General features: G+C 40.1%; 1 protein-coding gene across 2 annotated transcripts in view; it reads right to left on the bottom strand.

Moving 5' to 3' along the window:
• Positions 1-1,168: 1,168 nt before the first annotated feature.
• The window catches only part of PTPRN2 (protein tyrosine phosphatase receptor type N2), a 632,482-nt gene continuing 618,347 nt past the window's right edge, over positions 1,169-15,303 (bottom strand). For both annotated transcript variants that reach the window (XM_088055089.1, XM_088055094.1), the window contains 2 exons: positions 10,465-10,538; positions 1,169-5,844 (listed from right to left, as the gene is read on the bottom strand). In XM_088055089.1, coding sequence (XP_087911215.1) covers positions 5,773-5,844; positions 10,465-10,538 — 146 coding nt within the window. In that variant the 3' untranslated portion in view covers positions 1,169-5,772. The remainder of the gene's footprint in view (positions 5,845-10,464; positions 10,539-15,303) is intronic.

Genomic DNA, 15,303 nt, shown 5'->3' with positions numbered 1-15,303 from the left:
GAATGAATGATGCACAACTGATGGCTTTGGTTTCACCTAGAAGATTCACAATGCTCCAGTAGTTATACAGTTAAACACATTTCTTCTTTTGTTCTCCATATGATGTTACCAGTTTTCAGAAAGCTGTCTTGGAGATGAAAGACCTCCTAAATTACACCAACAGGAAAATAGCTGTAATGGTGCATATATTTTGCTTCCAAGATGAAAGTTACCTTCTCACACTGAGAAAGGCAGACATACTAAAACATGCAACTACATAAACAAGGTTAAAGAATGTAAAATTTGATTCTTCTGATGGGAAGGAAGCGAGCTGGACCAGGGTCACTTAACATTTCTGTTTACATTTTTCTAGTGATTTCCAGGTAAGTGGCACACATATTTTAAGTCTTCTTCAAAACACTAGTGAAATTTTAACACATTGCACAGGGCCATGAAAACTGCTATGCCAGGACTACCTAAACCCAGACTGCTCTGACAGCTAACAGGAGGTATTTCATGGGAAGATATAAACCCTTATAAAATGGACAGTGCTTATGGGAAAATGACTTCCTATGCCCCAGGAAAAAGACCCTTTATTGAATTCTGTGTTTGTGTGGTAACCTTATACTTTATTCCTCTTATTTAATATAAGTGAGAAGTTTGCATTACCTGTTCAAATACTCCTATGAACTTCTACTATTTTAAATCCTTGGCCATTTTGTGATTGTCTAATCCACCAGCCTTTCCTTCCCAAAAACATTTTCCTGCCTTTAATTTTCCTGAAAGCAGGTAGCATTTAATCTGTTAACTTGTACACTCTATGACACGGGCTCTAGGTGATTTTTTTCCATTTCCTGGCAGTACAAGGAGGGTCCCTGTAACTTAGTGATTCTTTTGCCTGCTTCACTTTCGGCCTGAACACAGGAACCCACCTCGATCAAAATCCTGTAAGGTGCAGTATTACAGGCCACATACCTGAGCCAGAGCTGGCTGAAATCTCTTTTCAGAGCAGATGAAATGTGCATATCCAAGCCATCAGCAGGGCACTTGTGCTGCTCCCTGTGAGCCCCCTGTTCCCACCTCGGATTGTCAGACCCCACCCCCCCAGCAAGACCCATCCCCCCAAAATAAAAGCAAAGCACCAGCTGTTAATGCTGTATTCACAATACCATACTCCACAGACAACGTGACTTTATTCACAAATATGATTTTTACAGAGGTAGAACAAAATACTTTGTATAATCTTTTTTTTTTTTTTAACTATATACATATAAAGAATATAATAGAATGACAAGAAAGAAAAGGTTGTAAACAAAACAATATTATGCCATCAAATACAGTACAAACAGCATGCATGAACAGCTTCAAATGAAATCTTGCTGGTGTAACTTTATTTTTTTTCTCATGTGGTAAATGAAGAGCAGTAAAGAGTCATGCTCTAATTGGATTGAATATGCCACAGCTCTGCAATTTTGTTTTAATTATTTTTTTTCTTTCTTTTACAATAAACCAACAGGATCACTTTCTTTTCACTGTGGTGGGGAATGCTTTTGTAATGCCCAATGTAATATTAACAGAAAAATATAATAATCAAATCTACAAAGTGTACTCTCATTTAAAAAGCAAAACCATAGAAACTGTACAGTTTTAAAAAGCGAATTATCGCAAATGCTTCTTAAGAGAATTTTCTAAAGAAAGAATAAAATATGCAGAATAAAAATGAGGAGAGCTATTGTTCTGTAACAAAGCTAATCAAATACTTGTTTTCTGTTCCAATAAACAGTTTTTTTAATTAATGACTATTCTGGAAACTATGAAGTGGGCCAGGTTTTATTAATGTTCCACTTGACTAATAAAGCATGAACTCCTTACAGGTACTATAGCTGTCATTCCCCTGGGAATGGATGGGGATTGATTCTGCATGCATGCTGGAGACAGGGACAAGGTTTAGTCATGGGTGTAGATTCTAAAAATATTTTGAAATGTGTTAAACATTTAGTAGCTTATATAAAAATAATCTGGCTTGTTTTGCTACTGGATTGGGACTTAGATTTGTGATTTTCTGCTGAAATTCATTCCTGGCCAAGGACTTCCACTGGGATGGGTGTTACCTGGGCTGCAGCAGGTCCCACAGCTGTGGCCAACAGCAATGGTTACAGCTCACATCTGAACACCTGAAGCCAACAGTAAACCCCACACTGTTGTTCAGCCCTGTGCCTTAGGCTGAACCTTGAGCATCTGGGATCTGGGGAATTCAGACTTAGTATGGGGAATGGTGCTGTCCTGCCTCTCCATTCCTCTAAGTCCCAGCCCATGTCATGGGAAGGGCAAAGGCTGGAGAGAGCAACTGTGCTTTTATTCTTGCGACATATCAACTCTGGTGACAACCACCTTTCTGTCCCTCCTGTCTGGACACACTGACTGCATCAGCAGGGGTCTGATCAGGTCCCTGCTCAGGGACAGCAGCTGTGTGCTGCCTGTGGGAAAACAGGGATTTCTGCCTCTGACCAGTGAGGAGCAGTGGGGTTAAACTGCCTTCCTGCAGGTCGCCCCCTAAAACATCATTTAAAGATTCAACCACACAAACAAAACCCATACACACCGTTTGTCTTTGTCAAGAATGTGAGCATGTCCAATATTAAACACATGCTGTTTGTGGCCAGGAGTCATGTGCCAGCCCCAGCTTCAATCACAACGAGTTTACTAAAGATCAGCAGAAAATTGAACAGAGAAGGATGGGTCTCATTGACTTTGAACTCTCAGGTGATCCCTGCTTCTGGCAGAAGCTCAACTCAACCTGACAGTGACATGGGGTGCATCCCATGTCCAGTGCAAGTGACTGGGGGTTGGCCTGAATAACATCCTTCACCAGACCACAAAGATTAAATTAACTGCAGTGAAAAGAAATACCTGCCCTGTATGGCAAATCCATCTCTGTGGCTTCATCCATGGCTTTGGCATCTTCCTGGGAAATGGATAGTCAGACCCCTTTAGCAACTGAACCCTGCATTTCACTAATTGACCCTGCAGCAGATTATCACCCCCAGAAGCATGGTATTTATTGAGAGGTGTGAACAGTGTGCTATGCACAGATGAAATATTCTGTGTGGTTGTTTACAGTCAACAGAATAAGCCTTGCACCTCTTTGTGGAAGAACTGTACGAAACATGGCTGAAATAACAAGATTGTCAATGATGGTCAGTGGGAGATACTCTAAACCTCTGAGTAAGACTGCATTTTTCTGTTGTGTAAACTGCTGTACAAGGATGAATAAAACAACACATTCCTGCCCCATTAGCCTTGGGGAAGATTAATGCCCTCTAATCTATGCTAAATAAACTCTGAAGCATGAAGTCCCACACTCAGCTGTTTGTGAATTAATAGGGATCACCCTGAAATTGCTATTATGAAATGCTAATATTTGCAAAAGAACAATTAAAAAATATTCCTGAAGTGCAACGAAAGGCTCGTCAGTCATGTTTGTGGTATGCAGAGGGACAGTCAGGAGGCAAACACTAATGAATCCCAGGGCAGAAATCTGTGGTAAAACCCCATTAGCCCATTGGAGTGGGTGATGGCACAGCATCTCACACTGGGAAATCATTCCAACCAGTAATCAGAGAGCTTGGCGTAAGATGCCCCAGTTTTGATTCTTTGGACAGTTTGTTTGCATACAACTACCTGTATTTTCAAAAAGCTGCAGTACGTGGCTCACAGTAAATCTACTTCAAACACTTGCTGATACAGCTCAAACTGATCTCATCTGCCCTGATCTGCAATTTTGTGTTAGCTAAAGTAATAAAAGAATCCTGTTAAACCTAAATTATCAAATGAAAAAGGCAATTTTCTCATTTATACTCCATTAGTTTTTTTAGTTATTGCTAGGAAAGCTCTAAAATGCTTAGGCCATAAAATAAACATGTGGCTTAATGTACAGTATGTGTACTTAAGAGGATGATGGCATCTGCAGTAACTGCTCTGCACTGCTATAGTAATGGGATGCACAAATTTTGCAACAGCATATATCAAGTAAAGCATACAAAAATGTATGGCAAAAAGTAACAAGCATTCTGCTTTTTCTTTTTTTTTTTTCCTTTTTTTTAGTAACTCTTTAGTTGCTAAAAAGAAGAAATCACCAATATCCACACCTACAACACAGAATTGCAACATGGTTGATTTTGATTGATGCTCATCACCTCTGTGCCAGCAAAACTGTGTGATACTGTTGTTTTTAACATTTCACTGATAAGAAGTTTATAAAAGCTCCCGCTCCCAAATTAAATTCAATGACATATTTTCCATTGTTGAAGTCAAACAATTAGCCTAATATGGTTTCAAGCACACAACACTCATTAGATTTTGGGAAAAAAGCATCCCCGATTCTTAAGTCACAGAGATGTAGGATAGCATATGAAAAAGCATCCAAATATTCACTTTTGAAAATGAAATTAATAGCCTAGATCACTTAGGTACCTTCAATATTTATACTCTCAGGCCCTTCACTCAAACATTTCAGAGTACTTTCTATTAATAATGTAAATTCCTTTAGAAGAGTACCACAACTAAACCTGTGAAATCACAGAAGCAAGATTGCATATCCAAACCATTTACAGACATATTTTAGTATCACTTTGCAACAGTAGGCATTAGGCTTTTGAGAACACATGAATCTCTGAAATTCAATCTTTGTGCTGCTTTACCCCTTCATGCTCAGTTCAAATAGGTGTCCTGCAGAACAAGAAATGAGCAGAGCCTCTGCAGAGAGCTGCAACAAATGCCTGGATCAGACAAACTCAATGAGAGTCATAAAATGCAGATTGAAGATTTCTTCTTCAGACAGGCTTTTACAGAAATATACTTTCCTGGCTAAAAAGGATGGCACAGTGGAGCTTTACAGAGGGAAATGCAAAGATATAAAGGGGAGAATCCCATTTTCTTCCTCAGTAATCCCATAAAACCAACAATCTCTTTTCATAACAGCTCTGGACAATTACCTGACTGCTGACAGGACCTTTCCCATCACCTGAGGAGAGCGCATGCTCTCCTTTTCTGTGCTGTCAGTGCCAGATATATGGTCAGAGTTGTGCTCATTATCCCTTCAATTCCCATTAATGTGACCAACATGTTTTCTCCCCAGTTGCAACAACCATGCAAGCCTCTTTTACTCATAGTTCAGATTTTCTTCCTCTCATGGCACAAAGCTGAAAAGTAAACAACAGTTAAGAAAACATTTGCTTGCCAAAGCCTGGCATGAGAAGGTGCAAGCTCTCCTTGCCAGAGCCTGGACCTGTGTTTGCTCACACCCCCCAGCACTGTTTCATGCTCGAGCTTGGCACAGTACAGGATCAATCACCATCCTCTTCAGGCCCTCACTCTTATTCAGCCTTTAGGAAGTTACAAAATATAACAGAACACTGTTTTCTGAGACGATATTGACTGCACTAATTACCCACAATATTGTATATTTGCTATTAAGAACATGGATGTGTGCTTTCAAAGAGTGACATTCAGGGCTTCAAGGATGTGGGAGGAATTAGATGTGTTGTTCTGTCACTTAATCCGAGGCTTTGATGTACTTTAAAAATTTTGTTTAAAACCCCAAAAAACAGAATACATATTTTAACTGTTGAATTTTTACCAGCTAAAGGAGTTTGTAAGGACCCTATCACTATGTGGTTACAACAGAAGATACACAGTTAAGGTCAGGTCACGGTTTCCAAGAACATTCACAGGGACTGAGGATGAGGAGAACGAGGGATGGATTCTGCGGGAACCTTCGGGAGTCTGAGCTGCTCACTGGGGAAGGGCCTTGAGTATTGCATTCACTTCCTCTGCCACCGCTGTCAAAGCAAACTCAAACTGCTCCTGCAGAGAGAACAAACACACACCCTGAATAATAAAACAAAACACTTTCCAGAAAGCCTAGTGCTCTATTCTGCTGCTGAACGTCCTCAATACATTGTTAAAAATATGAATATGCAGGATTAACTGTACACTGCAATGGAAAGGAACAAAATGTTCTGGGATTATTGATGTCATATAACATGTTTGACAGCATCTTGAAGCCAGAGTCATTTTAATGGAGAAAAATGTTAGTAGCAGAACCCAAGCTATCGGGACACGATGATATATTGCCATTGCATGGTCAGAAGGGCTTGGGAGTCACTGATCACCAGCCATTTCCCTCTGACACAGAAATGGGAACATTATTGAAATATGAAGTAAGTGAGATGCTGTAAAGCAGAGACTTTGGCTTTTCTCAGGACTGTTTCTAGTTGAAAGGATCTAAAATAAGTATCTCCTCCCCTGATATCTATTATACAGAACAATATCTGCTTTTTGGCTTACCTGTCACTGATCTTTTTAAGCCTCTCTCTTTAATGTCCTTCCCACACTCACAAATTACTCAGTTTTGTTAAGACCACTCCTATATAAGAAATATTTGAGAAGGCTTTTCTCTGCTATTAATTTACTGTAACCTCAGCACCAAAATGATTTACAAGCTTCTGTGCTGGGTTGGCAGAGATGTGAAGGACACAGCCATGAACTCTAAGAGCAACCCTAGCACACTCCTGAACTGTGCAGTCCTACAGAAGGACAAAGCAGTTTTAAAGTTAACCTCAAGGTTAACAGGTGCTATATTTTCCAAGCAAGAAATTTTTTTCTCTGTAATTTAGCTTACTGAAATAACTGACAGGGTGATTTGGAGTTTGAGACTTTTCAGTAGAAAGTTTTCTCAAAATGCAGGCAAATCAAAGACCGGGTAAGAACTGTGGAAAAACTCCTGGATTTTCTGGAAGTACTCCAGAGGTTTAAGGCAGCTGGGGTCAAGAGCTGCTGAGGAATTGACTCCGAGGATGCAGGTTTGAGATGCACCCTGCAAAGCATCCCAAGATCACTGCTGGGATACTGTCTGTGTCTCCCATTAGGAAATTGGTGGTCTGTACCTCCAGCCCCTCAGCTGGTGCTGCCAGGGGCGCTGTGGGATGTTTACAGAACACAAACACCCCCAAAACCAGTAACATTAATTTTCCACGGTGTTTCATTTAACTGCAGAAATGAACAGGAAGGATGAAAGAACAAACTACAGATGTACAACTCGTAGTTCAGAAAGGCAGCTGACTTTTAATTCCTGCAATCCAGTGCCAGTCTTCTCTGCCTTGCCTTACCCGACTGCAGTCAGCTCCCATGTGGAGATGCTTCAGAGAAGCAATGATGGGCACTGTGCCAGGGCAGAAAAAGCAGAACAAAACTCAGAATAATTTCTCAGCGACACTGCCATTCAAGAATTTTGCTGTCTGCTTGGTGCTGTCAAAGTGGCATCCATGTACACTTGCTGGACTGCAGCCAACAGCTTTTAATCAGACATCAATTCACCCTAAAGAGTAGGACTCATCCCTAGTAGGCACTGAACATGGTGTGCATGACTGCCTAAGGCTCCCTGCACTGTCTAAGGTCTCTGCAATTAAAGGAAACACTGGGAATGCTGGGGGCCATCCAGGAGCATCAGTTGTATTTTAACTGGAGCACAATGAGTGTGTGAGAGAAGCTGGAGAGCAGCTGGGTCAGAGAGGGCACATATGGGACGTGCTGGGACAGAACCAAACTGGGTGCTTGTACCAGCTCAAAAAGCCTGAGGAAGAGTATCTGCTTCTCCCTGGGACTGAGCAACAGGAGGTGTGACCTTAATAACTGAGGCAAAACAATTTACAGAGCATAATCTGCACAGCCAGAGCTCAAAACTGACTGCAGTAAAGGGGATGGGAGAGCAGACACAAGATGTGTGGGGACATGGCCTGTCAGGGATGGTGCAGCTGAGCTCTTCCCCCTCCATCTTTCTGCATAACACACCCAGATGAAAGGCAAGGAGATCAGATGCACCGATGTGCATCAGCACCCCCCCAGGAAAAGCCCTCCCACACCTTCCACACTTCTCCATGAGGACAACTGAAAAGTTAGAGCAAATTAATGTCAGTAATTTTTAAAAGGAGCTTGGTTTGTTGTTTTGTACTGCTACACTGCCATTCACATATTCTATTTGCAGATGCAAGGCTGCCTAGAGATGAATTTTAACATCTAGCTTTGCCTAGAAAACAGAGCTGGTCAGACATTCTCTGATGTCAGGTTACCTATAATGCAGAGGTGACAAGAATATACTTAATAAAAAAAATAACCATTGCTATGTTTCATTAAGTCTACAGATAAAAATTCCCTGGAAAACAAAGTGAGTTTATCTAGGATATATAACACAGTAAGGAATCTATCTACCATTATAGATTGTGAGAGGATATAGGAGACAGGAAAAAAAAGGAAATATATATTTTTCCCATCACAGAGAATATACTTCCTCCTTCATTACTTTTTCTTCTCACATGTGACATATCAATTCTATTTTACGATTCCCCTGCAAAAAAAATCCAACAAACCCACAAACCGCTATTAGGCTTCTCAGAAATGCAGAATGTCGTTATGATAATTTCATTACAATTTATTATATACAGTGCTTTTGAATTAAAGATCTCTTCCAGAAGACAAAATGCTGCAAACAAATCTTTCCCATGCCTCTTGGAAAGGTGGAGCGCTGCCTGCTGGAAACACAATAACATTGCTGAAGGAAGTTGGTGTTTATTTTGCCTAGGGATATTCTGTAATTGGCATTTCTAACCTGACTTTTAATCCATCGTTTTAAATTACTTCAAGAGTCTAATATTCCTCATTTGTATTCAGTTGGGAAAGCACAGGGGTTTGTTTAAATCCATCAGAAAAAATCTCTGGGGATCGTGCATTGCTAGCATATAACCAGATATTTATAATTTGCAAGACATTAGCTTGAATAAGTGAATTGGGTGGTTTTGAGAAAATGACAATGACGGAAGAAGGAGCAAGAGGAGAGATAAGCAACATCCTGGGAAAATTTTTCATCCTGAATGAAAACACAGGATGCATTTGTTTTCTGGAGCTCTTCCAGACAAATGTTTAGAGGGAAAAAACATGTCTTGAGGGAGATTTTCACGGAACTCAGGTAACTATTGCTGAGCTAAGTAGGAGAAGTTGTTCACATAACCTCATTCTTTGGTTCTGGAGTGATGTTTTATCCTTCTGTTGAAGGCAACAAGCCATAATTTCTCTGCCCTGAAAAGGAAACTGGAATCTGAGCTCTATGTTGCCACAGAGCTGCTTTTTGAATGCGTTTACGGAGTAGTCCAAAATTCGCATCTTACCTCAGAGTAAATACAAATGACATTGGATACTGTGTGCTATTTGCCTTTTTTTTTCCAGTCTGAATAATCAAAGCAGAAGAAAGACTTGTGCAGTTTTATGTCTTCCTTGCAGATAAAGATTAATTTTGACTGGTTCATCTTTATTTTTCATGCTCTTACTTAATTGGTAAATAATAATTAACATTCCCCAAGCTGTTCTTCAGCAGTATTTTCCCCTAGTATTAATGGGAAATAGCATGATTGAGAAGAGATTCAGGAAAAAATTATGAACCTATGATTCCTGCAACACATATTTATTTCACCTTTTCCCCTCAGCAATTTCAACTCCCTAAACACTGCAGAATTTCCTATCAGTTCCAGCCTGGCCAAGAGACAGTGCTGTCACATTGCTCTTGTTACTCAGTTTGAAATTATAACTATCTTTTGTTATTTTATAAGGCCATAAACAGATTTATTTCACCTCCATACCATGAAAGAGTTTCTTTATTGTCATATTTGCAGCTCTTAACCTGCAGCACATATCCCAGAATATCATTCTATACATCACTGGAATTGTTAATAACAGAAAGTTTAATTTCTAATTTAAGGGACTAGAATTACACCATCAGCTACTATGTTTAGAAGTTTTACATTGTGGAAAAATGTCAAAACTATTACAACTGACAGGAATTTGAGAGTATGGCATTCATCTCACCAAAGTATAAGAATATAGTTACCATTTTACATCCATAAAGGCTGCAGGCATGATGCAAGCTCTTCCATTCAAAGATACTAAAAATTACTTGATTCCCTGCAAAACTTTATTTCCTTTAATTCAAAACTTTTGGGTTCTTTTTTCCAGGAAAAAGTATCAAATGCAGCAGTTACATTCTCTTTAATGAGTAGAAGCTTTAAAAAAAATATTACATGCACAGTTTAGCACAGATACTCTAAGAAAATAATCCATAGTTGAGGATGAAAGCAAGAACATTTTTTCAAATGCACATTTTCTTTAGCAGGCTATAGATTGTTGTCTTGACTGCCCTTCATATATGGTAATCAAGATAGATGTTGGAGATGTTACAAGAAAGAACAGTAAACACCAAAGAAAGTAACCTAGATAAATCTTCAGCATAAATAAACCTCAGTTGGTAGGGAGCCAAACAGAGTAATCAGCAAGCGACCTGCGTTAAATTAGGTCATACCCTCTCTCTTCTGTCATGAAAACAACTACTGTGAAAGACCTTTAATGTATTTAAAATCCCAGTGGATTTATTGACAGTACCTTTGTCTGGACCATGCCTGGTCTCTGGTCCCTCAAGTGCTCCAGGGTAGCAGCAATATCAATCTCTTTAGCACCTGCAACAAACCACAAATTGGGCTGAGTTCAGAGCACAAGATAATCCATGCTGCATCTGTCAATCTCTTGCTATCAGGTTCCCTTTGGGCTAACAGTCCAATTGAAAATTATTACATCCATCTCTCAGCAGACTAGGCAGGCAGCTGCAATTTTTGTCTTCATATAGAAAAATAAGAGGTTGGGGCACCTTTTACTAACATTAATTCAAGAGAAGCCAGAGAAAAACAAATTCTTAAAAATGTCTCTGCACCTAGAGCAGAATATATTCTGTGGAACCTGAGTGTATGTCACGGCAATGCCACTGAGCATCCCTCTGTCACTCCTAAGAGTATGCACTGAATTAAGGGCCCGAACCACACAGAGATTAATGCTGTAAAAACAAGACTTAGGTGACCTTTTGTCAACTGCAGCTGACATCCAGAAAGCCTGTCTGTGGCTTCCTGGTTCAGAACCTGTCAGACCACCTTGCTGTGTGGTCACAGTTTCACCTGGCCAGTCTATGGCACTTTCTTTAGGTTCTTCTCCAGGTGTCTGGACATGGCTGCCCTGTAGCTGTCAGCAGCACCAGGGCACGCCTCTTCCCTTTCTTATAATCCACAAAGACTAGAGAACTGAAGGGGACAGGAAGATGCTGATTTCCTCCTCAATTTCCTTCAGTGACTGCTATTTCAAACTACCTTCTTAATTTTCCTTAACTGCCTAATCTGATGTTTTATGAAGGGATTGAGAAGGAAGTGGGATTCTGGTCCTGCAGAATTTGGCTTTCTTGTACCTGCTCCCTTCTGCATCTTGTGGGAACATCTCACGGTACCAAAGTACCAGGCAGATCAGCAGAGGGTCATCGTAATGCAAGTGTAACTTCCCCATCTCTGCTCCACTATGCCTTAGTGCCCTGGCTGGCTGTTCATTCTCCTAGGGCTGATGTGGGCCCACAACTACAGGAACTTAGAAACCTGTTGACCTCAAGTCTCTCCTCCTTTGTACATTCACTTTTGTCACTGGATGGTTTATCAAGGGCAGGGATTTGCCACAATTCTGGAATCTGCTCCATTTTAAGGGATACTCAGTGGTGTGCTATCAAGATTTGTCAACTGCTTGCCTGGTCCTATAAATTTCCTGGGTCACCCTCTGCCAATCTGGGACTTCCTTCTGGAGGCACATAAATATCCCCAAATATTCATGGGGGTCTCAGTGGCCAACCTGTGGGCCATGCACCTAGAGCACTGCTGCTGCAGTGTAACTTGTACATGTCTAGAACACATACTTGTTGAGCTCCCAGAAGAGGATTTGGAGAATTGGACCCAACTCTTACCACTCTTCCTACAACTCTTATAATTTAAGGGCTTATCTACCTGTAGTTGGGTTCATATCAATGCAAACATCACACAAACATCATTTACCCAATTCAACTTTATAGCCCAGCACAATCTTTTAAAAAATTCAGAAAAGCAGTGAATAGTGAATGATTTAATTTGGTTTCCTTGATAAAATATATGAAATTATATTTAAAAATAACATCAACTCTACAAGAATAACTGATTTGGAATATATTCTTCAACTGTATCATAAATGGAATGAATTCATTCAGTAAATATAATAGCAACAACTTAGAAATGGTATCTGACATACAGTTTTGCTAATTACCATGGGTTGGGACATTGCATGCCCTTTGCTCCCCACCCCTCCCCAGGATTTACAGGGATGAGCTTTGAAAAAAAATAGAATGTTTCATTTTAAAATTAAAACCCCCCAAATCTTCTTACAACAGAGCAAAGCAATACTTACATACGCTGTAAAGTCTGATAACAGTGACAGTAATTATACCTTAAATCTGTTGCAGGTTTTGCAGTGGCAATTCATCTGGAAAGCTTCACTAAAGGAACCCTCATCACAAACCCTAACACTGGTGTAACACAGTAGCTCTCTTCAGTGTTTACTCTCACACATACATGTGCAATTAGGTGGGATTTTCCTGTTCCACCACAGCTGTGGATGGAAGCACAGTACTGCAGAGTACTGCAGCCTCACTTGTAGCCTTGTTTGATTACCAGGAAATAAAACATTCCAGTAGCATCTTGGTTCAAAATTAAGAGGAATTCTTTCAGAAAATTAAGATACGAAAAATATTTAAGACACTGTCATCCATGGACAAGGTTAACCACAGTTCTGAGCTTCCCATGTGTACCCTGCAAGGATGAACCCAGAGATCCTCCCACTGCAGCTGGCAGGCTCATGTACTCATGACTGTAAACATGTATGGCCCCCCACCACTGAGGAAAGATCTTTGTTTGAAAATACTCTGCCCTCAGGACAAAAAGATAAAAGGCTTATGACAAGACATAGATACACTCTTCAATGGCCAAACAGGCTTCTGAGTTTACCTTTGAAAGAGTTAATTCCTCCATTTCTGTGATGCAGATTGCAGGCATTTACTAGTGAACCGATGTCTGCTTTTTTAACATCATTAAGGGAATGACATAACTAATAGTATGAACAACACTTGATTAAAAAATACTGAGTTAGCAAAACACAAAAGCATATTCATGCTCTGGAATGTAAGAACAGTCCTAGTGGGCTGTTGTGCTTAATGGGAAGCTTGTTCAGAAATGTTTTGTCAGTAAAATCCCTAAAACACCAGATTTTACTGACTAGTGTCCCCAGTCCATGGGTTGTGATCAGCAGGTCACTCAAAAGCATTTGTAATATCCTCAGCCATAGGTAATTTTAAGAAAAAGCAGAGCAAATCAAGGGTCTCATTGAGATGCCATTGGGTTAGAGACAATCCAAAGCAGACACACGGATTGGTTTGCTACACCATTTTTATCACCTCTGAATGCCTTGGATACTATGGTGATGGGAAATATGTAAGTGCCTGGAGAGACTGATCAATGAAACTTAGTGTTGCAAAGACAGGACACTGTTTCAGAAGAAAAACATCTCAGAACAAGAAAATTCACAGGACAGGAGATGAAATCAATGGCATAGGAAAAAGCCAGCATGAGTTATTCTCTCTCTACATGAGTAAGCCTCTCTTCCTCCTCTGCATCTACATGTTCTGCATCTATTCCCTTTTTGTGACTAAAACAAATGTGTTTAAATATATATTGCTAGTCCTCTATTAAATCTCATTTTGTGATGAGGGCTTTTTTCTATTCAAGCTAACCTGCTGCTGGATTATGTAAATTCAGCTCACTACCACTGGCATGTGCAGTAGTCTGTAAAAAGTTTTCTGGTGACAGATACAGACAAAGAAGGAGATTTTCAAGGCACAAAGGGAGGTCTGAACCCAACCTGCCTTCACAGGTGAGAAGAGCTCAGTGTTTAAGTGCAGCGTGAACTTTCAACTTTCTTTGGAGATTTTGCTGAAATCTGACACAAATTCAACACTTTCTTTGCCATGCTGAAGCTTTCCCTTTAATCTGGGAGTATGACAATATGGCATTACATTCTATAGTACTCAATAACAATTTATTTATGCTTTTGAGCCATTTCAGGTGACAAAACATACAGCATATGCTACATGACTTTGGGAGAGAGGGATATTGCATCTAAGTACATTAGGGTCAAGCCATGCTCTTACTGAGATGGCCGCAAAATATCCACACACCGCTAAGGCATTTGAAACACTGCTTATCTGGGAAGCCCACACACAAACTAAATTTGATGCAGTGGTTTACAGCAAAAGCTGGAAGAGCTTGATCCACTGATTCCAAGGATATCCAATTATTGGAAGTGTTTTGCTTAGGCTTCTAAACTATTAAGTCCGGTAATAGATGCAGATGTCAGTTTATTGTCATACAACAAGTATTCTACAGGAAGGGTTAAAAATACTAGGCTGGAGTGAGATCTGGAAAAGAAAACAAAATATTTCAAAAAGGCAGCATTTTCTATCTTTTATTTCTATCTTTTCTTCCCACCAATCTGTCTGCTACTGGTTTCAGAAGCTAAAGAGAGGGATAAAAGAAGAAGAATTTAAACAATAAAGAACTGTCTTTTCACCTTTTGACTGTATTTTACTCTGCAGGGAATAAATATGGCTTGTATTTGTGACAGGCTTTTTCACAATGCATTTCATTGCTTGTTTTAAATGAACATACAAATGTAACTTAGTGTGAGACTGAGCTAATACTGTACCATCAGTATTGTGAAAAATGGCTGTGCAATGTGCTATTTTTTTTAACAGAACATACACTTGCAGTAATTCACCGTGAGCCAGACACTGCCAGCCTTCCCCTGCCCCTAGCAGCTCAGTGAGCTGGCTGAGTAAATATGTCTGAAAGCACGTCCACACCAGTGCAAGCCAGATTTTAACTTCAGTAATTAACTATCATCTTCCTAAAGGCTTGAAGCATTCACAGTGAGTGCACAACAACTCACATCAGGAACATTAACTGGATAAACTAAAGGAAAACAAGAGAAGATGCAAGCTGAATGATATTTTGCCCCCAAGGAGAGAAGCAGTTTCTGAAGTTTAGGGTCACATCCTCTGCAACCCCCTCTCTCCCCGCAGGCATGAATGCTGGATGCACGCTGGCACTTAACAGCTGGTGCTCCTGATTAGCAGATCTCAAGGGGTTAAAGTGTTTGCCCTTAGACAGTTGTGTAAGTGGAGTATCCAGCATGTCATAAAAACATGGGTAAATTCCCCTTTTCTCCTGCAATAAATAACAACCCAGCCTAATTCTGCTGCAATAGGCTCCATGAGGTGACCAGCAGCTCACAATATTTAAAATCACCATTAATTACCTAATGTTACTTTTATGA

The sequence above is a fragment of the Pseudopodoces humilis genome, chromosome 1, assembly GCF_049639895.1.
Source record: "Pseudopodoces humilis isolate 2021_Gansu_Grassland_sample_001 chromosome 1, ASM4963989v1, whole genome shotgun sequence".
Lineage (NCBI taxonomy): Eukaryota > Metazoa > Chordata > Aves > Passeriformes > Paridae > Pseudopodoces > Pseudopodoces humilis.
This window is presented reverse-complemented; position numbering and strand designations above follow the sequence as displayed.